The 26,414-nt window shown below is 44.1% G+C and overlaps 1 protein-coding gene across 1 annotated transcript in view; it reads left to right on the top strand.

Moving 5' to 3' along the window:
- The window catches only part of LOC306918078 (uncharacterized protein), a gene marked incomplete at its 3' end in the record, with an annotated part of 28,254 nt that extends 2,068 nt beyond the window's left edge, over nt 1-26,186 (top strand). The window contains exons 2-9 of the mRNA XM_079530966.1: nt 14,118-14,258; nt 15,312-15,524; nt 19,304-19,588; nt 20,797-21,015; nt 24,053-24,120; nt 24,209-24,459; nt 24,561-24,806; nt 25,022-26,186. Coding sequence (XP_079387092.1) covers nt 14,118-14,258; nt 15,312-15,524; nt 19,304-19,588; nt 20,797-21,015; nt 24,053-24,120; nt 24,209-24,459; nt 24,561-24,806; nt 25,022-26,186 — 2,588 coding nt within the window. The remainder of the gene's footprint in view (nt 1-14,117; nt 14,259-15,311; nt 15,525-19,303; nt 19,589-20,796; nt 21,016-24,052; nt 24,121-24,208; nt 24,460-24,560; nt 24,807-25,021) is intronic.
- Between the last annotated feature and the right edge of the window lie 228 nt (nt 26,187-26,414).

Genomic DNA, 26,414 nt, shown 5'->3' with positions numbered 1-26,414 from the left:
ATAACTTGAAGGCGTGTGCCAGTTCATTCAAATTATCATAGGTAGACGCCCCACATATCCTAATTAGCATCCTAATTACCATAGGGAACCGCCCCACCAATCCCATATAAGGCATTGGGAATTCACTTTCCTACCTGTGTTCACCCAGGTGGGTGTAGTTTTGCATGACTCCATGGCCTTGCCTGCAGTCACACTTGTGTGTGATTGCAGCTCACAGGACCTCACACATAGAAATAAAGTTGAGTGAAGTCAAGAATACCTAAACTAAAGTCTAAATATGGTGGAACACCAGACTCCAAACATTAAAAATCAATAATACTGTGGAGGTACTGAAGTGAACAGTCAATATTCATGAATGTATTTTATACATTATGTGTGGGTTATGTGGTGGGTATGGTGCGTTTGTTTGGGTTGGGTTGTGAACTCTAAACCAGTGGTTCTCAAACATTTTCATGTCAAGGACCCCCAAATTGACATGCATTCTGCAGACCCCCATATGAAAATATTTTCTGCTAGGGTAATGTTTTGAAGATTTATCATTTTTTTTTGAAAATAGCCGATCTACAAGCTCAAAATGGGCAGTAATGGGACGCGTTTGTGAGCTTGTTTATTGGCTATTTTCAAAGTATAAAATGGGATTAAAGTGGTAAAATATTCCATATTTTGCTGTGGACTGCCTGGAACTTCCTCAAGGACCCCTTGAGGTCCTCAGACCAAACTTTGAGCATCATGCAGATGGCGCTGTTTTCCCTTTATGTTTTCAGATTGCACTTAAGAACGAAAAAGGCACCCTAAGAGTGCTCCACAGTGTGCGTAGATTCTGTTCTTACCTACGAACAAATCACAGCTAAGAAAAGATTGAGGGATCCCAAAACCTTCTTAAAAACTTCCTAAGTGGGTCTAAGAACAAATTTCCTCTTAAGAACGGTTGGCGCATGAGGCCCATTGCATGGATTCATACATTTTTAGGGGTGTTAGCCCCTGCTATGCCCAGCTTTCTGGGTTTGTTTGAGCATAAACATTGGCTGATTGGTGATCACCCCATAGCGATGATTTGATTGGCTGAGCAAAGTACATATTGAAGATAAAAGTGAGGGCAGAAAAGTGACAACCCCAAATGTGATTGACCAGAATGACATTTGACAGTTTTTTTTGTGACGATGTGATTTAGTAAGAGAAACCTATGAAAATCTGGGAACTAAATCGTTACCAAGAAATGTCTTCACTAATATGTTTCTAAAAGTGTCTAATAATATGTACTAAAAGTTTGAAATTCAACTCCCGTGGGAAATTTGAGTTATTAGCATAATATGTGACCATGACCATAACAACTATATAAGGCAACAAAGTCCAAATTCCATCATTCTTTAAAAGGATCCCTGGCTAATGAGACAAATATGTCTTAAAACATTATACTTGACCCTATTCTCTATTACTAAAAAAATAAAATAAAAACACCTTCAATATTTTATTTCTTTCATAAATAGAGAATCTTTCACTCAATAGGGACTGCTCCTGTCGCAAGTTGATGATGTCATATGTTCATGTGTGGTCCAGCCCTATGGAATATATGGAATGCACATGCTAATAAAAAATATTTTAAATATTGCTTTGATGCTCATATTAACTTTAGGAAGTATTAAGTTGTTTTTTATTAGCATATGCATTCTATAATTCCATAGGGCTAGACCACACATGGACATATGACATCATCAACTTGCGACAGGAGCAGTCACTATTGACTGAAAGATTCTTTATTTATGAAAGAAATAAAATATTGAATGTGTTTTTATTATTTTATTTTAATTTTAGAGGGTAAGTATAATATTTTAAGGCATATTTGTCTTATTAACCAGGGATCCCTTTAAGTAGCATGTGACATATAAAACTAGAGGGTTTTCATGATTCTGAATCCATTCCAAGCATTCGTTTTGCACAAAAAACACTCCTTGGGAGGAAAACAGCCATAGCCGTCATCACAAATGTGATGAGGTCAGCACATTTGGGCAAATGGATATGGCTGAATTTAGCACAATGAGTGTTTTTAGTGCAAAACTAATGCTTGGAATGGATTCAGAATCATGAAAAAACCCTAGTTTCATATATCACATGCTACTTAAAGAATGATGACATTTTGACTTTTTTGCCTTATATAGGATGTTAATGGTATGGTCACATTATGCTAATAACTCAAATTTCCCACGGGAGTTTAATTTCAAACTTTTAGTAATATATTAGACACCTTTAGAAACACATTGGTGAAGACATTTCTTGGCAACGATTTAGTTCCCAGATTGGTCAAATATAAAATGCTCTTACTAATTGGTTGAGCACATAATATAATGTATAATGATCTTACTGTATGATGATAAGAGCGACCCTCACTAAGCCAACAACTTATTTTCCTATCCGTTTCACAACCAAAGCAAACTTAGAAAAAAAATCACACTTGTGAGGGGTGCTCTTATCATCATACATCATCACATTCTGATTCACAATTATCCCTTCACTAAATCCCACCCCAAAAAGCGATTGTCCAATGCCAATCCAAATAGTTTAAGGATGGGTTGGGGAGGGACTTTTCTGTCCTCACTTTTTGGAGTGGTGCAACAACTCCAAGGAACAGCTTTGTCCCTATGTCCTAACCTATGTGACTATGTCCCTGTGTCCCAATGTTTAGAGTACCAATAGGGGGTGCTGTTGCACCACTCACTTCAGACTGGTCTGATTTTTTAATCCTCAATACGTACATTGCTCAGCCAATCAAATCATCACTATGGGGTACACACAGACACACAAAGCTGGGTCCGACCGTTGATTCAGCATGTCGGACCTTTGGTGTGTCGGATCTGTGTGTGCACACCACGGGTACAGAGAGGAGACTCGCTCAGAACAAGATTTCCGGTCACCATTTTCCAGCCTCACTGTGGCGACAGATATAAATAAGGAAACAGCGCACAACAACATTGACAGTTCTAGACTTATGGCGTGAACTGAACGCATTCACTATGACGGATTTATCGGGTTCATTTTGCGTTGATGTCTCCAGGGTGCCTCTATGTGCCCACAACAACAGATCTACAAGCAGTTGACAGCCAGCTTGTATGTCTGTTTTTTGAGGGGCACTCCCCTCTTATGCCCGGCTTTGTGTGTCTGTGTGTACGGGTCCCATAGCGGTGATTTGATTGGCTGAGCAATGTACATATTGAGTACAGAAAAGTGAGGACGCCCATTGTGATTAGCCGGAATGTGATGATGTATGATCACTTCACACGTGTGATTTGTTTTTCTCCCTCTACTGGCTGTGTGTGTGTGGGTGCGTGCGCTGCAGGCTGAGCCGCCGTCAACTTTGCCCTTTCAGACTTGGTCTGAACCGTTTTTTATGTGCTTCCATGCACAGGTAGAGAGCCTCCATGTGTTTTGGAATATTGAAGGATATGTTATTTTGTCAGCTGACGCCCAAAAGCCATGCAGCGTTTATTTAATTGATATCTCTGACAGTCAATGCGCTGCTCCAATGCTAGCTCGGCTACCCGGCTACTAGACGGATGCATATCATGATCTGTGTGCAACATAACTGCTATTCATTTACTGAGAGAACACACGTTTACCTGATCACTATTTATTCACTGAGGAGAGAACACACGTGTGCCTGATCACTCTTCAATTCACTCTCGTGGTGTTTTTTCCTCTCTCTGGTTCCATGTCCACACGTCTTCTCATCAAGTCAACTTGTAAACATTGAGAACTGTTTTGACGTGAGGGGATCGAGGCGGAGATCAGACCACCCAAACTAATCCCTGTCGACCCATGGCTAAACAAGTCAAAGATAGTACAGAGATTGAATATAGATTTTCCATTTTTGACTCATGCTCATCTCAACTTAAAAAAATCAAAATCCCAAAAAGTTTTTTATTATAAATAATTACATATATATTTGATGTATTGTTCAAAAACATTATAAGAAAAAACGTGTGAAGTGAGTGGTGCAACTCCGTGTGAGGGTCCACGGAACATCCAGACCGCCATAAATTTAATATGTTTATAAATGTTAAAATCACTTTCCATCTCAGACTGTGTGTGTGTGTGTGTGTGTGTGTGTGTGTGTGTGTGTGTGATGTGTCTTTTCTTCAGGGTTCTGTGGAGATTTTACTAAGTTGCTGTTTGAAATGAGTATGGAGATCCAAGCAGGCACATAATCCTTCGTTCCATTTATTGGTCAGCAATCAGTTACAGACAGGTTACAGATATCATCGTCACAGCATATTGAGGCCTGCATCTCATGCAGGGCCCCCCTTGTCTCTCTCTCTCTGTCTCTCTCTGTCTCTCTCTGTATCTCACTCACACTCCTCTACTGATCCCCTACCTGTCTTATACATTCTTAACATGTGGGTGTCACCCTGTTCCTGCGTGTGTGTGTGGGTGCGTGCGTGCGTGCGTGCGTGCGTGCGTGTGTGTGTGTGTGTTGGGGGCTTGTGGATTTGTTTCCTCTTTGGGCCTCCATTGTGACAAGAATGTAGTAGGCCTATGGGAGAGCAGAGAGGGCAGGTCAGGACAGGGCTAGTGAACAGGTGCATGAGATGCTCTGGGGAATCCGAGGGGAAGCCATCACTGTGTGGTCAGGGGCCCAGGATGAGAATGTGTGTGTGCGTGCGTGCACGTGCATGTGTGTGTGTGTGTGTGTGTGTGTGTGTGTGTGTGTGTGTGTGTGTGTGTGTGTGTGTGTGTGTGTGTGTGTGTGTGTGTGTGTGTGTGTGTGTGTTGTTGACCCTCAAGGCTTAGTCAACAAGCTACCACAGAGTCAGCAATCAGTCACCACAGGGGTCTTTCTGTTGAAAGCATTCCTTGGGTGGTAAAAGTCACTGAGTCTATTCTATAGCAGGATGGGCTTACAGCTGTTATTTAAGATAGCTGACTACCCAAAGTGTCCCTGGGCCACTTTTAGTGACCTGCTATACTGGATGAACCTTCCACTCAGGCATGAGACCTGCACCCTGCAAGTGTTATGTGTACGATTATGACATATGTTGAGATGCATAAGCTATCAAAATATACATCAGACCCCCCTTCTGGGGAATTAAATATTCCCCAGACATAATTCATATTTTATAAATGACCAAAATTAATTTTCCAAAGAAATGTTCACTTTTTTCTTTTTTCTCCAAAAAATCCCAAAATGTTCAAATTCCCCAAACGGTCTCCCTTCGTAGGTAATTACCCTCTTCCCCCCTGGATAATGTGAAGATGAAACACAGTCAAACTCAAAACAAAATGAACAAAATCAATCTGTTAGACAATGACCCTATCAGTCCGAAGCTGTTTGTTGTCACACCCAGATAAAATAAATTCCAGTGAACTGTTCCTAGGCTAATTACTATACTATTTTTAATTTGTTCCCCAACATTAGATAGGCTGATTCCTGTACCTGTATAGACATCAATATTTGTTTGGAAGTGGATTCCAATATCGACTTAATAAGAAATAATATAATATTCCCTTCTCCCCCCCTTCTTAGTTAGTGAGCAACTTTCATGGAATAATGGATGAATGGCCCTGCAGAAACCATCCATCCGACATTCGGAAAGTTGCACACAAACTAAGAACTAACATGTAATACTCATGGTGAGGTTTCAATCTGTATCAATATGTGACTACTAACATAGTAACATTATACTCCTAATGTAGGCCTATTTTAACTGACAATTAAACAACATTTGTATTACTAACTAGAATATAATTCCCATTTTTTAATTGGACTTCACTGTGATACTTAAGGAAGTTATCTAAAATGAACTCATATTATTACCATCAACTATTATTTTTAAACAAACCAACCAAAACCTTTTCAACCCGATAGACCCCCCTGGACACAGGAGCATTTTTTTTTAAAACTATCTATATTGTACCAAAGTAGAACCGAACAAGCATGGGGCTTGTTCTGTTGTAACAGAAATTAAACTCCTTATATAACTGAAATCCTATTTAGACTAAATCAAATTCCTATATTGATTAAATCCTGTAAATGAAAAGTTAACACTCATAGCATGACAAAATGGTTAATCATAAAAACAAACATCCCTAAAACAGTACTATTTCAGTACCTTGTTATATCGACTTTGACCTGTCAGCACAGAATACAACAAAACACAAACATTAGAGCAACTCTTCCAACATCAATCACAATTCAGATGAACCGCGATTTTTTTTTTTTTTCTTTCCATGACGCAAATTGTTCAGACGTTCAACGCGCTAGGGAAATGGTTCCCACAATTATTTTTTTCGCCTATAGAATAAAAACGCTTGGAACATCCTTCTTGATTCTCAGAGCTCGCACATAGCTCTGAGATCTGTAGGTTTGAAGCAGACAGTTGTCCCCATACGCTTCAGCACACGTGAACTACAGCTTACTGCAGTCGACAGTAGAACTCCCTTCGAGCATTCACAAGGCTCGAGTGGACAGTAGATTCTCCTCGAGCAATCACAAGGCTCTAGTGTACAACTTCTTGCTTAGCCATGTCAATCATGACAGCAAAAGCATTGAAACGCTCCTTTCCTCCATTGTAACATGAACTTTGGAACGGTCTCCCTTGGACCTCTCCTCTTGGAACGCTCCTCCTCTTTCCAGAGCAGAAGGAGCACGCTCCTCTCCTCCATCACGGTGGAGAACCAGTTGGCGTGGGCCCGTGGGCCGTAGCCGCAGAATAGCGTTCAATCCGACACCTCCTGTAGCGAACACAGGTCTGTGAAAGTCACCTGCTATTGATTTCCGACGGTAGAAGCTGAGTTAGGAGCTCCTCTGTCGCTGTTCTCGTAGTGTTGTCACAGCTGCCTGCAGACACACCCCCCTGGACTCTCTGCCCTCGGGATGACCTCCTGTAGGCGCTGCTCAGATGTCACCGTTGACATCCTGGAGACCCGGTGGTCTCTCCGTGACGGAATCCATGATCCATGATGTCCCTCTCCTTTACACCTATTAAAAGGAAACATGCAGGCTCCCACTACAAATATCCCCAATCATTTCTTAGGATATTGATGACACTACAAGCTACTGGTCACTAAGATGACCTCTCTGGCATTAATCTCACTCTTTTTGCTAATCTCCCTAGTTCTGACATGGCAAAGGAATGAATAATAACCATGGCGTTGAGAGATTACAATGAGACTATTAAATGAGTCATAAATAGTGTCGCTGAACTAACTAAATTCACTGATGTCAGGTCACCAAACGTATTGATGGACAGGTGTTTTGAGCTGAGGGGCTGGCTTGCTTTAACCCTGAAAAGGTTCAACCGTGGGTCTAGATCCCCCGGTTAAAACTTCCACTCCTGGAGATATGGGTCAAATCCCCCTCAGTATGCTACCAGCAAGTCTTGTGCTCAGAACACAGGGTGGCGAATTCCTGTGATCACCGTTATGTAGTAAGTACTTAAAATTCACACCATAATACACCCTTACAAATGTAGTCCTTAATTGCGATCTACTTGTTGACATCAGACTCCAAAAGCAGACTTTCTTCCCATCTTTTTCTCTAAATAGCACCCCCAATAAACAGCTCACAGCGGGTCAAACAGAGGTAGGAGGTAAAGACAGGACAGGACAGGACAGGAGGTCCACAGGAGGTCCCTAAAGCCCTCTCCCTGTTATCTGAAACTAAACCAGGTATTTATTTTAGGGTGAGAAGGAAATAGCTCTCTCCCCCCTCTTTCCCCTAAAGCACATTCCGTCAGAGCATATAAAGATTGACTCTCCAGTATTCGTAGTCAGCTCTGTATGTATTTGCTCATTTACCTATCACTCTTAGAATGGCTTCTACTAGCAATATTTCACCGGACATAGCTAGAACCTTTTTGAAGTAAGTCTAGTATGAAGTACATTCAATCATTCATTCACTCACACATACATTATTCTCAATCAATTCTCGTGATTTCATTCACACCACAAACACTCCCAGGCTTGTGTGACCTTCTCATTGAAACCCCTGGCTGGTGTCTACCCCAAACTCAAGCTTCATATGGCCTGGCAAACATACTGTACGTTTCTTCTGACACCTGTGACAGGTGTACCAAGCCATAAATCCACCACCAAAATAAAAAAGATCAACCGTAGACAAGTCTACCATTGCTATACCCTTTTCAATGAGAAGATTCCATGCCTGCACACACTCTCACACAGAGTTGATTCAAAATACTACCACAGTGTAGTAGTATTATTTTCCAACCCTTCAAACTCACTCACTTCACACAGTCGAATAGGGTAGAAGTAATCTCTCTACCACTGCGAGGGGAGAGGGACCCCCCTCGTCTCACTCACTCATGCACTCAATCAGGCGGTGTCCCCTTTCACACACACATTTCAATAGAGAGGGGCGTTTCAAGTCAACTGTCAAAAGAAGAGCATGGCACTTCTCCTTTAGCTGTCCTTCTCATCCATGAGGTCCGGTCAACTTGACTTCCCTCAAAGTTTCCCATTGTGGTTTCTGATCACATTGTCCAGAAAAATGACCATATATCCCACATTTATGGCAAACACCTCTCATCCTCCAGCTTTCCGGGCTGTGACGTGTCTGTGGCTGTACTGCCCCCTGATAGGGTCGCACAGGTGGCTGACATGCCCATTGTTGCCATCTCTGCTGTCGCGGGTTCTCCCACTGCTGCCTCTCCCACTGCGTCTCTCGTACTCTCCATGGCAGAAGTGGTTGTGGAGGTTCCCACTGTTGTGGCAGCGGACGGTTCGGCAAAACAGCCGTGCAAAAACGCTGCAAGTGCGTCACATCGCCACACCTATAACAGCCTGTGTAATAACGTGATCCACTCGGCTTGGGATTATGTGGATGAAACTGTTCGGGCTCGACCCCAGCTGTCACGACAGCCGCTTGTATGATCTGTTGTGCGCCCTCCAACTGGGTCTTGGTCAGCAGTCGAACCATTTCTGTGTGACTTTGTTCCTGCTCATCTGCCTCCTTGCGAGCAAGTCCAACACAGTGCACAATGTGTTCCACATATTGTACGAGGGTCAATCTCACCAGGCCAACCTCTGTCTGCAGATTGGCCCTGACCTTCTCAGGAAGACCTTGTTCAATTTTTGAGTGGACCATAGACCATTCAAAATCATTACGCTCAGGGTCCTTTCCTGTGGCATCCATCCATTCCTGGCATACGCGGGCGACATATTTACGTGGCGGTTCGGAGACCCCCAGCGGAGATATCGTAATCGTATCCGGATGTACGACAGTGGGGTACAAGACTCTCAGCGCACGCCATAGTGCTCCTCTGTGACTCAAGAAAAGGTCTGCGTCTCCAGCCGTCGTGCCTGCGTACAGTCGAAGTCCCGCACGGACAAGAATGTCATCTAGGCCGTCTATGTCAATCAGATTTGCCAGAAGTTGTTTTAAGTCACCCACAGTTAGCTCTGTCCCAGTCAAAAGGTCCTCAAACTTCGATATCCAGCGGTGCGCACCATCCCGCAAAAGGGGAAGTTGACGCACAATGTCAGTCATGTCGACGGACGCCCATGGCTTGTATTCCATATGTCTGCCCTTCCCCAGCACCGGGAGCATCCTGGGGCAGTTATCATCAATGTCAGGTGTGGGCCTCTTTGATCTGCATGGGCATTCGTTCAAGGCCCCCCTGAAGTCTTTCACACGTCTCCGGCTTGAACGTGTGCGAGTGCCGGAATGGCTCTCACAATCACTGCTGTCCTGTTCAAAATCCTCATCACTTTTGTTGAAGTACTTCCTCTTACTCCCACTCTGCCTGTCGTGACTCGGTAACACACGTTTCTCCGTGCGTCCAGCAGCTCTGTCACGGCAGTGTTTGCTCTCCAGCTCTTTCAACGCATCAGAATGGTCATTGTACAATCGAACCAAGTCTTTTTCTTGAGCAGTCAATCCAGCCAAACGCTCCGCCAGGTACGTAGTAGCGGCTGAATCCTCAATATTCTCCCGAAAACTCTTCTCCGCCTCAGAAATCTGCCCACGAAGAACGGTGAGACTATCACCAAGAGAGCTCAGCACCACAGCGTCCTTCCTCACTTCCTCGGAAATGGTGCTCATGGCCGGATTGGGGCTTGCTGTCCTTCTGTAGATGTCATCACCTCCATGTAAACTGTGGCTGTGTGCAGCCTTGTCACTGAGATCACCGATCAACTGTTTCTCCCTCACTGAAAGTTCATTCAACTGCGTCTCAATCATACGCAGAAAATGTCTGTGTGCCCTCGTCGACACAGTCAATTCACTGATCAAGTCCATTTTCAGGCGCCGGACCAATCCCAGCTCCTCTTTAATACAGTCTGCTTGTAGCCCAGGTTTTGACTGCTCAGATGTTCTCACGTCCCTGTTGTCCACCTCAGTCTGTGCTGAGTTGTTGCTGTGGTCTGGCCCAGAGTAGATTGCATCGTTATCGTGGCCGGTGCCAACATCACTGCGCTGGCTGTTCTTGCAGGCCTGGTCAATGGTCCGTAGCTTTTGTTCCGCCTCCGCCAGGACCCTCGGAGTATGTAGATCATAGCCATTCAAAGTTCTAGTACTGGAATGAAGGCTGCTCAGGCCGGAGTCTTCACTGGATGAGTGCAGAACCTGCACAGCTCCACCACCCGTTAGTGGCTCAGTCTTACTCCTGGTGTGCTGTTCCAGCTGCCTCGTCAAATCTGCTGCCACAGGCTGTATCATTATAGTGTGGCCAGAGTGTCCTCTTTCCTCAAAAAATGGAAGAGACTCAGAGGAAATAGGATTTACTCCACAAATTGATGGAACCGTAGTCATAGTATCATCACTGTGAAGGCCTTCCTTCAAACTTTGTCCCTCCTTACAAAATCTATAGAATCTCTTTGAAAATTTAGAAAAATCATCAAATAAGGGATATTTCTTTTGCACAAGGTCCACTGGGATTATCCCTGCATCCATCATATCTACTAAATAGTAAATAATCTCACTCACTGTCATAAATTCTGGGTCGCACTCATGCATGCAGTCTCCTCTCACCTCCCACAGACACGCATACTCATTTGCATACTAGCCCCAAAGAATGAGTAGATAGTCTACAAACTCATGTAAAAACATGTAATACTTTCTCTCTCACACCATCCACACAGGAAAATGTAACATAAAGAAATGAGAGACAAACTACACATAAAAATAAACATAGAAATGCCTCTATATATAGTTTTGTTTAGACTAAACTCACTGGCTTAGGGAAGAGATTGACCCCCCTGCATGCACTCCTGCACACAGGCCTCAAATGCACTCAATCGCTCCCTCATTCACATCTAAGCAACTGTTTTGTCCCAGAATCAAATTACCCCTGCAGGCTATATTTTTTGACTAAAATAAAAAACCTGTATGCTTAACCATCCAAATTAACCTATCTAATTTTACAAAGGATAAATGAAATATCCTAAATGTGATCATTTACAATGAGAAATGTATTCTCAATTACCTCCTAAATTTAGCTTGGACCCCCAAATTAAAGCCAATTTAACCTGAATTAAATCCCCATTTTAATATCTATATTACTCCCCCCTCAGAAACATGTTCCACATGCTCCAGAAATACCTAAAAGAAAAAATAATACTATAGGCCAACCCAAATAATAACACCCAAGCCTAAAGCATAAAATCCTCCCCCGCTCCGTCGCAAAGACAAAGAAAAAGGCCTCCCCAGCACGCGGCATTCAACCCCAACTCACAAAGATGCTCTAGCACACACATGTACGCACAATCATACCATATAAGCTACACTACCACTTAACTCTTAAACTCTGTCAACTCCCTAACAGAAGCAGACTCCAAGAACCTAATTACTAACCTAACCAATAACCTGCCTAACACAGCGTCCAGATGTACACTATGGCCCTAACACGTACGCTTAACACAAGAATCACAAACCTATTCCATCATCCTAACTTCAGTCCCAGGTCCCATCCAAAGTCACGTCAAAAGCAACAAAAAATCCACAGATACGCAGGTCCGTCTCGCGTGGCGCAGAAAATCCCCAGACTTTTCCTCACCAACCACCCTCCAACGTCTGGCGCCATTGTGATGTGTCTTTTCTTCAGGGTTCTGTGGAGATTTTACTAAGTTGCTGTTTGAAATGAGTATGGAGATCCAAGCAGGCACATAATCCTTCGTTCCATTTATTGGTCAGCAATCAGTTACAGACAGGTTACAGATATCATCGTCACAGCATATTGAGGCCTGCATCTCATGCAGGGCCCCCCTTGTCTCTCTCTCTCTGTCTCTCTCTGTCTCTCTCTGTATCTCACTCACACTCCTCTACTGATCCCCTACCTGTCTTATACATTCTTAACATGTGGGTGTCACCCTGTTCCTGCGTGTGTGTGTGGGTGCGTGCGTGCGTGCGTGCGTGCGTGCGTGCGTGCGTGCGTGCGTGTGTGTGTGGTGGGGGCTTGTGGATTTGTTTCCTCTTTGGGCCTCCATTGTGACAAGAATGTAGTAGGCCTATGGGAGAGCAGAGAGGGCAGGTCAGGACAGGGCTAGTGAACAGGTGCATGAGATGCTCTGGGGAATCCGAGGGGAAGCCATCACTGTGTGGTCAGGGGCCCAGGATGAGAATGTGTGCGTGCGTGCACGTGCATGTGCATGTGCGTGTGTGTGTGTGTGTGTGTGTGTGTTGTTGACCCTCAAGGCTTAGTCAACAAGCTACCACAGAGTCAGCAATCAGTCACCACAGGGGTCTTTCTGTTGAAAGCATTCCTTGGGTGGTAAAAGTCACTGAGTCTATTCTATAGCAGGATGGGCTTACAGCTGTTATTTAAGATAGCTGACTACCCAAAGTGTCCCTGGGCCACTTTTAGTGACCTGCTATACTGGATGAACCTTCCACTCAGGCATGAGACCTGCACCCTGCAAGTGTTATGTGTACGATTATGACATATGTTGAGATGCATAAGCTATCAAAATATACATCGTGTGTGTGTGTGTGTGTGTGTGTGTGTGTGTGTGTGTGTGTGTGTGTGTGTGTGTGTGTGTGTGTGTGTGTGTGTGTGTGTGTGTGTGTGTGTGTGTGTGTGTGTGTGTGTGTGTGTGTGTGACACACAGCTGTCTATAGGAGGAGTGGTTGCACAAAAAGATGAGATGTTTTCCAAATGGTAGAGGGAACGTAGTGTGTGTCTCTGTACTGCTCTAGTCTAGTACATCTAGACACGTACATGTCTCTCGTCGCGGTTCTGCATGGTTTTTACTTCCTGCTTGCACATAGTGTACACAGATGACGACCAAGCTGATTCGAGAAGTGCCATAGGCTCCTGGAAGACTTTCCCCTCGATCACCTTGGCCGTCAACTCTGCACACAGGGAGTAAACAAAACCTTGCACACGACGAGTGGCATGCATTGCACAAGAGCAGCTGACAGCGTTGACGACAGAGTCCTATGTGAAAATAACCGCTCACTATTTTGAAGGCTGGGCTGTGAAGAGTTAGCCTCGCATACAATACTACTGCATGGATTTTGCATGGATTTTTTTTTTGCAATGGCAGGTTCGTCTGGCTACGCGAGGATTATGTTACTACTACTGCTGTAGCGTACGGATTAACACATTTATTTAGTTTTGAGTGTTGCACCCACTCCATTGCGGAGCTTTGTGTGTCCCTGGGTCCGTGGCTGGCTGGCTGGGTCCGTCCGAGCACGGAAATAGCGTTAGGTTGGTTTTCACCACCAAGTGTCACATATTAACTGTATATATGATGATTTTGGGTGTGACAGTACAGTACAGTACAGTACAGTACAGTAGAGGGACCCCCGGGGATCACCACACAGTAACTCTGTCATTTCTCGACCGTTTCGGACATGGGGCGGCTCGCCGAAACCGGCCTGCCACCCTGAGCGCGTTCCTGTGGGTCTGGAAGTTCCGGGGACCCCCACACAGTTTTGTACCACTCGGTTCACACGGGTGTGATTTTGTATTAACATTGGGGCCTGTGCAGTCAATGCACAGTTGTGCTCTCCTGTCAACTGATTGAAAAAGTAAAATAGATTGACACGTCTGTAAATGGCCACGACACGTCGACTCGCCCAATATGAGTCGTTTAACATCCCTAATTGAAGCCATTATTCGTGTCCTTTATCATATAAAGTCCTCATTGTTTGTATTCCTTCATTCCAGACCAGTGTGTGGAGGCCAGTCTGCAGGTGAAGATCAGTCCTCCAGCCACCACTGTTTCTATTAAACAGGAACCTGAAGACCACCTTAAACAGGAACCTGAAGACCACCTTAAACAGGAACCTGAAGACCACATAGATCTCAGTAAGTTTAAAGCACTTTACTTTTTACTATTTAGGCATTTAGCAGACACTCTTTATCCAGAGCAATTTAAGTAAGAACATTCATCAAATGTATAGAGACAGTGTAGTGTCTCAGTAGCCTCGGTACCCAGGCTTTCATTTTCGTCGGCGCAAAAAATGAAAGCCTGGGGGAACGCATTGGCCGCTCTGGTTTAGGAGTGGGAATCAGGCCTTCAGGGTGGGCGTCGCTCTAACTTATGTGACATAGTGCTGCACTGGGGGGGAGAGGAGAGGAGGGGCCGGGGCTGATGGACAGGCCGCCCTGAACCAATCAGGGCGTGCGCAAATCTCAGCCACGACCCGCCCCTCTAGACCAGAAACCTAACACATTAACTCAGGCTAGTGTCTCAGTGATCTAGTATCAACTTACAGTAAGCAAGGTAAGCACATTCATCAAATGTATAGAGACAGTGTAGTGTCTCAGTGATCTAGGATCATACTGTAGGTAACCCATGAACCTAGCATCACCCCCCCGCCCCCCCCCCATTCGGGTCTAAAATAGGAGTATGAATCGCGCCTAAGGGTTATGGCAGAAATGTGTATTTTATTCTGATCTCTTGTGGAGCTATCATCAGGGGTGAAAGTGCGTCGGTACTAAGGATGTGAAGATGAACCGATGAACCGGTAATCGGTTTTAACATTAACAATGTGATTTGCATCGATGCGTGGACTCCTGGGTCAATCTGAATGTACCATGAATCAGACTAGATCAATCTGAATGTACCATGAATCGGACTAGATCAATCTGAATGTACCATGAATCGGACTAGGGTTCAGTTAAAACATCAGTAATCTGGTCCATCAGTGTTTCCATCATTCATTAGGGAATTTAGAGCGCAATAAAAACAGCCAAGCTTTTTTAACCGATGTGAATACTTTATTTTCCATTGTTGAGAGCTGCACCTGAGCACTACTGTGTGCACTAGCTTTTCATGTAACAGAGGAAAGTCAGGAAACACTGCATGAAACAAATAAAATCAAACCTTTACCGTTTCTCATTGTGTCTTTTTCCTAGACGTCCTGCACCTCCCTGTATTTTCTCTAGACGTCCTGCACCGCCCTGTGTGTAAAGAGGTTTCCTCTGAAGAGGAGAGGAGCTCCAGTCTGGTCCAGGAGGAACCAGAGCCTCCACACATTAAAGATGAGCAGGAGGAGCTACTTCAAAGACCAGAAGAGGTTGATAGTCCAATGCTGACATTACTAGCAGTGAGAAGTGAACATGATGATGGTGAGAACAGAGACACAGAGCCTGTAGCCAGCACCTCAACTCAACACATGAAAACACAAGCTGATGTAGAGGACGGTGGAACATCACAACCAGCTAGTGATGAGCAGCTCCTCTCTTCACACTGTTCTGAATCTGACATCACTGAAGACAGTGATGAGTGGCAGCCCAGTGTAGATCAGTCACCTTTAAACACACTGAAGTCACGCAAAATGTTTAATCATGAGGGAAGTCTAAAAAGACACATGATGACTCATACAGGAAAAAAGTACTTATCTTGTACAGTTTGTAGCAAAGGCTTTCGTTTCAATGGCGTTCTAAAAAGACACATGATGACTCATACAGGAGAAAAGTCCTTTACTTGTAAAGTTTGTAGAAAAGGCTTTAGGCGAAAGGGTCACCTAAAATCACACATGATGACTCATACAGGAGAAAAGCCCTTCACTTGTAAAGTTTGTAGGAAAGGCTTTGGTGACTGCAGTACTCTAAAAACACACATGATGACTCATACAAGGGAAAAGTCCTTTACATGTAAAGTTTGTAGAAAAGGCTTTAGGCAAAACTCACCTAAAATCACACATGAGGACCCATACCGGAGAAAAGCCCTTCACTTGTAATGTTTGTAGCAAAGCCTATTTCGACTTGAGTACTCTAAAAAGACACATGAAGACTCATACCGGAGAAAAGCCCTTCACTTGTAATGTTTGTAGCAAAGCCTTTGGTCAGTTGTGTAATCTAAAAACACAAATGAGGACTCATACCGGAGAAAAGCCCTTCACTTGTAATGTTTGTAGCAAAGCCTTTGGTGACAGCAGTACTCTAAGAAAACACATTAGGACTCATACAGCAAGGGGAAATATTTAGCTGAACCAGAGGTCATGGCCATCAGTATAATCCCCCTGTATCAACCTGTTTCCAGTGTCCTGAGCCCTTGTGTGAAAGTTGTGCATAACTTCCTGTTGATTTATTTTGGTTTTGTTTTGTTTTAACCTAAGCTATCCGGATGGGGTAAACAGTGCTACGTATTCAGGCCATTCACCACAAATAAAGAGGTTTACATGTATTGAAATCTGAGTGCATGTGTTGTGTTTGCTCTGCATCGTCTGCCTTACATTTGGAGTGCTGGTGGATCACTGAATGAAACCCCGCCCAGTGGAGTGAACACAGGGTGTATCTGTCCTCCCTTTGGCTAGTGCCTATCACTGCCGGGTCATAGTTCACCAATGCTGAACCGTAAAGCTAAATTCCAATACCCAAAATCTCGCCCACTCGCTCACCTGGGGTCCAGCTTGACCCGTGGTGAAAACCAACCATTTTCGTGCTCGGACACAGCCAGCCAGCCAGCCAGGGATACACATAGCTTTCTATAGGTAGTCCCCACAGGAATCTGCGATTCCGCGATCGCGGATTTTACCGCTGATTTCAAAGCCGTCCGTGGAATTCTCGACCATCCGCGGAATAGTAGAATGTCTGTGGAATAGACGGATGCCCCCGTTTTTACTCCCGGAAAATTCCGGGAGGAAAAACTGGTCGCGGAGCGTCCGTATAACATGACAAAGTAACTTATTACTACCAGTAGTACTATAATAAGGATTTGTACATGGTGAGGTGTCTGACAACACTATTTATTTATGTCCTGACTCAGAGGGGGCATAAATAAGGCACGGACCGAAACGCGCGCCCTCTAAAAGGTTCCTTCTGAAACGGAATCTGTGTAAATGGTTCCTACTAAAACTCAATCCATGTCCTGACCTTAGAGTATATATTAATAGAGACGGCACCGGATTTCTCCTCCCATCCACTTGCATTAAGTTGCTCAAAAGCGCATGAGGCGATTTCACTCCTCCTTCCGGGTAGGAACAGAGTGCATTCTGGGATGGATTTGCCCCAAACACATGAACGCGCTGGCCGTTGACTATCATTGCACGCGTTCACATATGAAACGGCGGCGTTCACGTATGAAACAGCGTTCATGTGTCATCATGAACGTGCACAATGATAGTCAACGGACCACTATGTCCATTTCGCGTCAGGGTTTCCTCCGGGTGCCGTCTCTATTCATATATACTCTAAGGTCCTGACTCCTGACAGTGACAAATTGACAATGCTAAAGCAGAAAAGAATAAATATTACTCCCACATTAAGTATCCTCTAGTCTAAACTGTAGTTACTGTTACTGTGGAAGGACAGAGATTGTCTTTGAGCTACAAGATGTCTCGGGACCAGTTTGAATGACAACCTTTGCAACCAAAACAAATTAAAACATGAATTATAATCAATCCCCAAAAACGATTATTTGAACATTATGACACATCCATAATTACAATTAATTGTATCTATTTCATGAAAGATTTGACTTATTAAAAAAAATAGCTTGATAACTTGATTTAGGTTAAATATGTTAATGTCCGCGGAATATTAACTAAGGCGCGCTGTAAGCGACTGCAGGAGCTTAAACTATAAGTCGCTGAGAGGCGATCATATGGGACTTATTGTCAGACGAAATAAATTTGCTGGGTCCAAGGACTGCGTTTAAGGGGTTAAAGCAGTGTAAAAGCTCATAAGGGTGCTCAAACATAAAGCAAAAGTAACCACAGAATCAACGTAAATAAAATAAAGCGGTGTAAAGCGGTCAACAAAAAGTATGCCGTCCCACACACCCCCTCTCTCTGTGTCCACAGCAGGTTAACAGGTGATGTTAATGGGAACCTTGGGTCCGCCCCTATGCCTGTCAATCATCCACATCAACACCATTGACAGCCTACTCATTTCATTGACCAATGTATAATCAACATAACCAAACCAATTCATGGCTCTTACACGAGCAATCAAGGATTGTTCTCCGCTGAATTAGGAATGTTCTCCGCGGAATCAAGACTTTTTCTCTGCGGATTCCTGTGGGGACTATATAGGAGTGGTTGCACCACTCAAAAAGATCAGATGTTTTTCCAAATGGTAGAGGGAACCTGTGTGTGTGTGTGTGTGTGTCTCTGTGCTGCTCTAGTCTAGTGCACGTCTCTCGCCGTGTGTGCGGTTATTACGTCCTGCTTGCGCATAGTGTGCACAGAGAGTATGATTCGAGAAGTACCATAGGCTCACGGAAGCCTTCCCCTCGATCACCTTTTCCGTCAACTCTGCACACACTATGGCAAGCAGGAAGTCGGGGAGTAAACAAAACAGCACACACGACGAGTGACATGCATTGCACAAGAGCAGCTGACAGCGTTGACTACAGAATCCTATGTGAAAATAACCGCTCACTATTTTGGGCTGTGAAGAGTTAAGGCCTATTCATAGTCCAGTTTTCGGTGAAGAGGTGACCACCGTGGTGTGACTTCATGTTGTAGTTTTCGGTGGTCACCTCTTCACCGAAAACTGGACTATGAATAGACATGTAGCCTTGCAGACAATACCACTGCATGGATTTTATTTATTTAACCGGAACGCCAACATGGGCGCGTTCCTGTGGGTCTGGAAGTTCCGGGGATCACCACAGTTATGCACCACTCAGTTCACACATGTGTGATTTTGTATTAACATTGGGGCCTGTGCAGTCAATGCACAGTTTAGTTGTGCTCTCCTGTCAACTGATTGAAAAAGTAAAAGAGTAAAATAGATCGGCACGTCTGTAAATGGCCACGACACGTCGACTCGCCAAATATGAGTCGTTTAACATCCATAATTTATTGAAGACATTATTCGTGTCCCATCATATAAAGTCCTTATCCAGGTCACATCAAAATCCTCATTGTTAAAGTCCTTATTGTATTCCTTCATTCCAGACCAGTGTGTGGAGTCCAGTCTGCAGGTGAAGATCAGTCCTCCAGCCACCACTGTTTCTATTAAACAGGAACCTGAAGACCACCTTAAACAGGAATCTGAAGACCACCTTAAACAGGAATCTGAAGACTACCTTAAACAGGAACCTGAAGACCACCTTAAACAGGAATCTGAAGACCACCTTAAACAGGAACCTGAAGACCACCTTAAACAGGAACCTGAAGACTACCTTAAACAGGAATCTGAAGACCACCTTAAACAGGAACCTGAAGACCACATAGATCTCAGTAAGTTTAAAGCACTTTACTTTTTACTATTTAGGCATTTAGCAGACACTCTTTATCCAGAGCAACTTACAGTAAGCAAGGTAAGCACATTCATCAAATGTATAGAGACAGTGTAGTGTCTCAGTGATCTAGGATCATACTGTAGGTAAACCATGAACCTAGCATCAGTCTAAACACCATAATATCACACAATAAAAGGATGCCAGGTCATGAAATTAACCTAGCATCTGTCTAAATAACATGCTATCTAAATTACATTTTAACCTCTACATAAGACTGCATGGTCGTCGTCAAGTGGAGTCTGAAGGGGTGTGTCTTAAGATACGGCAGAAATTTGTATTTTTTTATTATGATCTCTTGTGGAGCCATCATCAGCGGTGAAAGTGTGTCAGCACTAAGGATGTAAAGATGAACAGATGAATCGGTAATCGGTTTTAACATTAACAATGTGATTTGCATCGATGTGTTGACTCCTGGATCAATCTGAATGTACCATGAATCGGACTAGGGTTCAGTTAAAACATCAGTAATCTGGTCCATCAGTGTTTACATCATTCATTAGGGAATTTAGAGCGCAATAAATACAGCCGAGCTCTTTTAAATGTGAATACTTTGGTTAGCTTTTCTAGCTTTTCATTTTACACAATCAGCGCCGGGATTTCTTTCAAAATAGCAGCTCGGGGTGCCGCGCAGATATGACAGCTTTTACTCTGAAAGCCCCCCCCCCTCCTTCCGTTCCGTACAAAAAACGGGAGGCATAATGTTGCTTGCTTACCTCGCTATGATTAAGATAAAGTCGCTCGATAATCCCTCGTGTTCATATTTTAAACGAGAGGCATGTTGAACTTAGAAATGAATTGCTTAGTATATCCATCTGGTCAAAACCACGGAGAGCTCCCTAGATTACGAGCCTTTCTTTCTGAGCGATAAACAGGGAAGTGAACGGCAGCACACATGCGCCAACAGCAAGGAGTAGCCTGTTGCAGAAGGAGGGCCACCCCCCTCCCAAAAAGGGGAAAAATCTGAATATTTTTCTCTCGTTTGATATCAATGAAAATGCACTAGGATGTGTGTACACGTCGTCGCAATCCATCGGTTGGATTAGCTATGACGTCTCCACACGGTCTAAATGGGTTAACAGAGGAAACACTGCATGAAAAACATGCAAAGTTCAAACCTTTACCGTTTCTGATTGTATCTTTTCCTAGACTCCCTGCACCTCCCTGTGTTTTCCCTAGATGTCCTTCACCTCCCTGTGTGTAAAGAGGAGGTTTCCTCTGAAGAGGAGAGGAGCTCCAGTCTGGTCCAGGAGGAACCAGAGCTTCCACACATTAAAGATGAGCAGGAGGAGCTACTTCAAAGACCAGAAGAGGTTGCTAGGCCAATGCTGACATTACTAGCAGTGAAAAGTGAAGATGATGATGATGGTGAGAACAGAGGCACAGAGCCTGTAGCCAGCACCTCAACTGAACACATGAAAACACAAGCTGATGTAGAGTACTGTGGAACATCACAACCAGCTGGTGATGACCAGCTCCTCTCTTCACACTGTTCTGAATCTAACATCACTGAAGACAGTGATGAGTGTCAGCCCAGTGTAGATCAGTCACCTTTAAACACACTCAAGTCACACAAGACACAACATGTGGAAGGACAGAGATTGTCTTTGAGCAACAAGATGTCCCGGGACCTGGAACCATCGAAAGAAACTCAGAGTCACACAGGGAGGACAAGTTTTAGTTGTGCAGTGTGTTGTAAAACGTTTAATCGCAAGGGAAATCTGAAGATGCACATGCAAACTCATTCAGGGGAAAAAACATTTACTTGTTCAATTTGTAGAAAAGGCTTTATTCACTTGTATTATCTAAAAAGACACATGAAGACTCATATAGGGGAAAAAACATGTACTTGTTCAGTTTGTAAAAAAGGCTTTAGTCAAACTTCTGATCTAAAAAGACACATGAAGACTCATACAGGAGAAAAAACATGTACTTGTTCAGTTTGTAAAAAAGGCTTTATTCAAACTGCTGATCTAAAAAGACACATGATGACTCATACAGGTGAAAAGCCATTTACTTGTAAAGTTTGTAGAAAAGGCTTTAGTCAAACTGGTACTCTAAAAAATCACATGAGGACTCATACAGGGGAAAAGCCATGTAATAAGTAGGTCGGGGGTGGCATATTGTCGGTTAGTGATGGGTATTGGCAACAACCTCATGATCGATACATATCACAATACAGAGTGCTAGACCACTGATTGCAGATGTTTTGAAAAATAACATTTTAAGTTTCCAAACCAATTTAATAAACTTAGTGGATAACATTTTTGCTTTTATGTGACACTCTTGTATTAAGTAGATCAATACATGCACGTGAATAAATAAAAATACAAATGTTGTAATAAGACAAAGTTAATTCAGGGCTTATATTATAGTCCTGGGGATGGATTTAATTCCTGAGGATTTCAAAGGGGCCATTTAATGAGATAAGTGCAGATTTGCACTAAAAACATTTTCAGTCTTGGGATCTTTGTTTTTTGCTTTAGGCCCTAATCTCCACAAGGATCATCTGAGTTGACAGATGATATCAGACACATGTATGATCTAGGCCAGGGATATTAAAATTGAACAGTCGAGAGGGGGCACGGTGGCACAGTTGGTAGTGCCTCACAGCTAGAAGGTCCTGGGTTCGATTCCCACTCGGTTCGAGCGGGAATCGAACTCAGTTGAATCAATGCAACCATTTCCATCTACTGTGTGTCTCATTGGTGGGCTGTGGACAGTTCAGAAACAAACCTGTACTACCAGTGACCTCATCCATATAAACTACAGCCTTTCTCTTCCCGGAAAGTTGGCACGCCGAAATGGAAGCCGCGACGGTGTCACTGGTAGTCATGTTTCTGAACTGTCCACAACTGTCCTCTGAGACACATTTGTGGGTTAACCCATTTAGACCTGGAACCGATCTGTCACTTTAGCCTTTAACCACTTTTATTTTAAACTATCTATTGAACAATAGCAGATATACCAGCTACGAGCTTGTAGATCTGCTATATTTGTAGAAAAAAAGCTTTTCGCACACCTAGAGATAAGGCGTATGAACAGGTGCGTAGGCCAGTGCACATGGATCATAACAATGAAAGATACCTGAAGAAGGTCCGTAGGGACCGAAACGTTGCCCTCGATAAACGTATACTCTTGTACAGAGCAGATGATCAGTGTACGGGCATATCTTGAAAAATTGTGAAAATGTATTTTTTTTAAAGTTTGAGCACACCGAAACAGGTTTTTCATAAAACTGTCAGGATTTAGAAGACATTTGTAGAATCAATCTCAGATCTTAATGGGTTACATCACGTGCTCCTTTACTATTGATCTAGCAATCAATGTAGCTCCTCACAACGTTACGACACAACTCGGGCTCTTTATAAACAGGCATTTCTTATACTATGTTATCTGTTTTCTTTGTATGATCCATTTAATGAGATCAGTGCAGATCGGCAAACAAATACAGGCGTGGCGGGTGGGGGCCGGAGGGTGTATGTAGCCATGGCCACGGTGTGAATGACATTAAGTCATCAAAACGCAGCATATACTTGCTACTAGTCAAGTGATCTCGCCAAAGTCCAAACTACCAAGCATCCATTCCCACTCAAATCATTTTTACATCGATCAGCTGCTCAGAATGCACCACACGCTGCTGAATGTAACCCGACACGGCGACACCAAAGTGTTGGCCTGCCGGTGTCGTGCGCACTGTTGCGCAGACAGTAAATAGCAGATATGCAAGCCCACAGCGTGTCACAAATGCTACGCACTGTGAGCTTGTATATCTGCTATTTACTGCACGCAACACCAGTGCGCAACTAAGTCTGTTGTGCTCGATTACATTTCACCCTGCTATTCTGACTTAAAAGTAGGATGGATTTAATTTACCACTGAAGTTATGGAAGTTTCTCCATATGGATCATGGCAGCATCCAAAAGATGACATCACAGGAATAATGGAAGTTACTGGAGTTCTAAATCAAAAGTTGATTGCAACAGGTAGGATGGAATGGTATTGACAGGGAAGGCAGCCGTAATTGACATTAAAAGTGCTTACCGGTACGTTCGGTTCTCTTGCATTAAATTAGACAGCGTAACATTTGCTATGTTTGTCAATCAAGAGATTTGAGAGGGTTTATTTGTTACTCTCACAATACAGGCGTGCCAATGCAATCACTTCGGGGCGGTGTTTTGTGGGGTCACAAGACATGGCCAAAGCATGTCCGGGGGTCTCCAGCCAAAAACTTTGAGAACCCCTGACCTAGGTTATGGGCACTGATGACGGAGAGGAGAGTACATCCCCGGGGGGAATCAAATCCGGGACCTTCTAGCTGTGAGGCGACAGCGCTACTGACTTACTGTAAATGTGTCTTGTGTGTTAACATTATATTTTCATGAATGTTTTGTCTCTCTCTCAGCTACCCATAGCCAGCAAGACACAGCCAGCAGACAGCAATCAACAGCATCAGCCTCCACCAGTCATGATGTAGGTTTACTTTTGTTTGTTTAAACTTAATTCAAGTTGTAACTGTAGTAACTGCATACACATTTCACCACTATTTTGTTTGATGTAGGACCGTGTTGGACCTGACAATGTTGAGGGGTTCCAAGCAGTCCAGAACTTTGCAGCGTTCTTACTCCAATTAAAAGACAACGATGCCCAGCTGTCCAGAGAGGAGGTGGACAAAGTGTGTAGCCTATGGGAGTGTTTGTCAGAATATGACAAAAAAGGTGCAAAGTTCCCAGAAAGTTCCCCACACACACTCAAAGGGAGTTTCAGGGCTACAACACGAGTGGTTGTTCCTTCTGTGGAGTATACAAAACGGTACGTACAGTACTGTTATGTTGTGCAAGAATGACAATGTTGCATCATGCTATTATATCATTTTTTTGTACTAGCACTAATGTTGCTCAATACCTTTGCAGATCCTTTGCAGGGCCGGGCACACCAGCTGCGTCACCTACATGCTCCCGGTACTGTGAGGCACTTTGGGTCAAAATCTCGGAGGAGTTCCCTGGAGACAGGCGTGAGGGTGGAAAAAGGATGCCACGTTGGAATTTGGCACACAGAGCATACAGGCGCATCCGGGAGCTCATTACAGACAATCACGAGGTGAAGCAGAGAACCTCTGTCCAGCTCCCATTGATGAATACTAAAACTGTTGGTACCTGGTGAGTTGATGAACACTTAACCTATAGTGAGGCAACACATGACTTTCCATGCTATTTTCTGTGTACATATATAAATCACAATGTGGGGAAGGACATGATAAAATACCTGTGAAAAGGGATACCTCAAGAGAGCCATTTAAAGCTTTTAGGATGTGGCGACTTACATATTACACTTGCATTACCCAAATAATTTATACTGTAAATTATATTTTCAGGTACAAAGAACGGCAAGATAGACTGGACAGGAGTGTGCTGGAACAAGGCATCCCTAGGGCAACATACCCAGTTGTGAGCCCAGAGAGCCTGCCCCCTGCAGTTCAGAGGATAGACAGACCCTGTATGACCAGTGCTGTGGAAAATGTGTTTGCTCTCCCCCCTGACACTACAGGGACAGCGCTGGGAAAAAGGAGAAAGGTGTCATTGGCTCCATGTGCCAGTGTTAGGCCACCTTTCCTTGCAGCCCTTGAGGACGCTATCCCGACACCCACACCAGCTGTCCAACCTCAACCATGTGTGCAGCGACCTCTCTTGCCAACTCAACCTCTCCTCTATGCCCCCCGGTTTCTGGTTCAGGTAGCTGGTCCAAGAGCTGCAGCTGCCACAACATATGTGCCTCGTACATTCTTAGTTGCTCCACAATCTCTACTCTCTGCCTCCCAACCTCGCGTTCCTGTGGCTATCTCCCAACCTCTGCTTCGGGTGGCTACCTCACAACGTCCGCTGGCTCCTGCACCTACCTCCCAACCTGCCGTTCCTGTAACTTCCACAAGAAATGTGTCTTACAGCACCCTGCTCTACCGTAAGAGGAAGTTAGAGGAGGAAGCAAGTGGCAAAAAGATTAGACGGAACACCAAGAGGACTGACATCATCACCTGCAAGCAGTGTCAGGTGGAGCGGGACCCTGCAACCCACAATGGCTACTTTGGCAATTGGTACTGCCAGGCCACAGCCACCACAACTCTGGCTGAATGGAAGGCTGAACTTCAAGCTGCAAAGGGGTATGGCAAAAACACCAAGAGTCCGGTGGCTACCTCACAACGTCCGCTGGCTCCTGAACCTACCTCCCAACCTGCCGTTCTTGTAACTTCCACAAGAAAAGTGTCTCGCAGCACCCTGCTCTACCGTAAGAGGAAGTTAGAGGAGGAAGCAAGTGGCAAAAAGATTAGACGGAACACCAAGAGGACTGACATCATCACCTGCAAGCAGTGTCAGGTGGAGCGGGACCCTGCAACCCACAATGGCTACTTTGGCAATTGGTACTGCCAGGCCACAGCCACCACAACTCTGGCTGAATGGAAGGCTGAACTTCAAGCTGCAAAGGGGTATGGCAAAAAAAAAAAGGACAATGATGCGATGACACCGGCCACAACGCCCAAATAGAGGGTTACGTTCAGCACAATGTCTCTTCTCAGCACATGTTCATGAATCAATTCCACAAAATATCTGTTACAGACAAAAGAGGACATGTTCATGAATCAATTACACAATACTAATAGTAATTTACTTGATTAAAATTATAACAGTGTTGGCATCAGAACTAAAAAACATCGCTAGGATGCAACTGGGACGTATCCTCAGTGATGTATCCCAAGGTCATCAGGGTTTTGG

Source organism: Electrona antarctica (assembly GCF_951216825.1).
Source record: "Electrona antarctica genome assembly, contig: scaffold_41, whole genome shotgun sequence".
NCBI classification, from domain to species: Eukaryota; Metazoa; Chordata; class Actinopteri; order Myctophiformes; family Myctophidae; genus Electrona; species Electrona antarctica.
The sequence above is the reverse complement of the archived record's forward strand: the minus strand, read 5'-3'. Positions and strand labels throughout refer to the sequence as shown.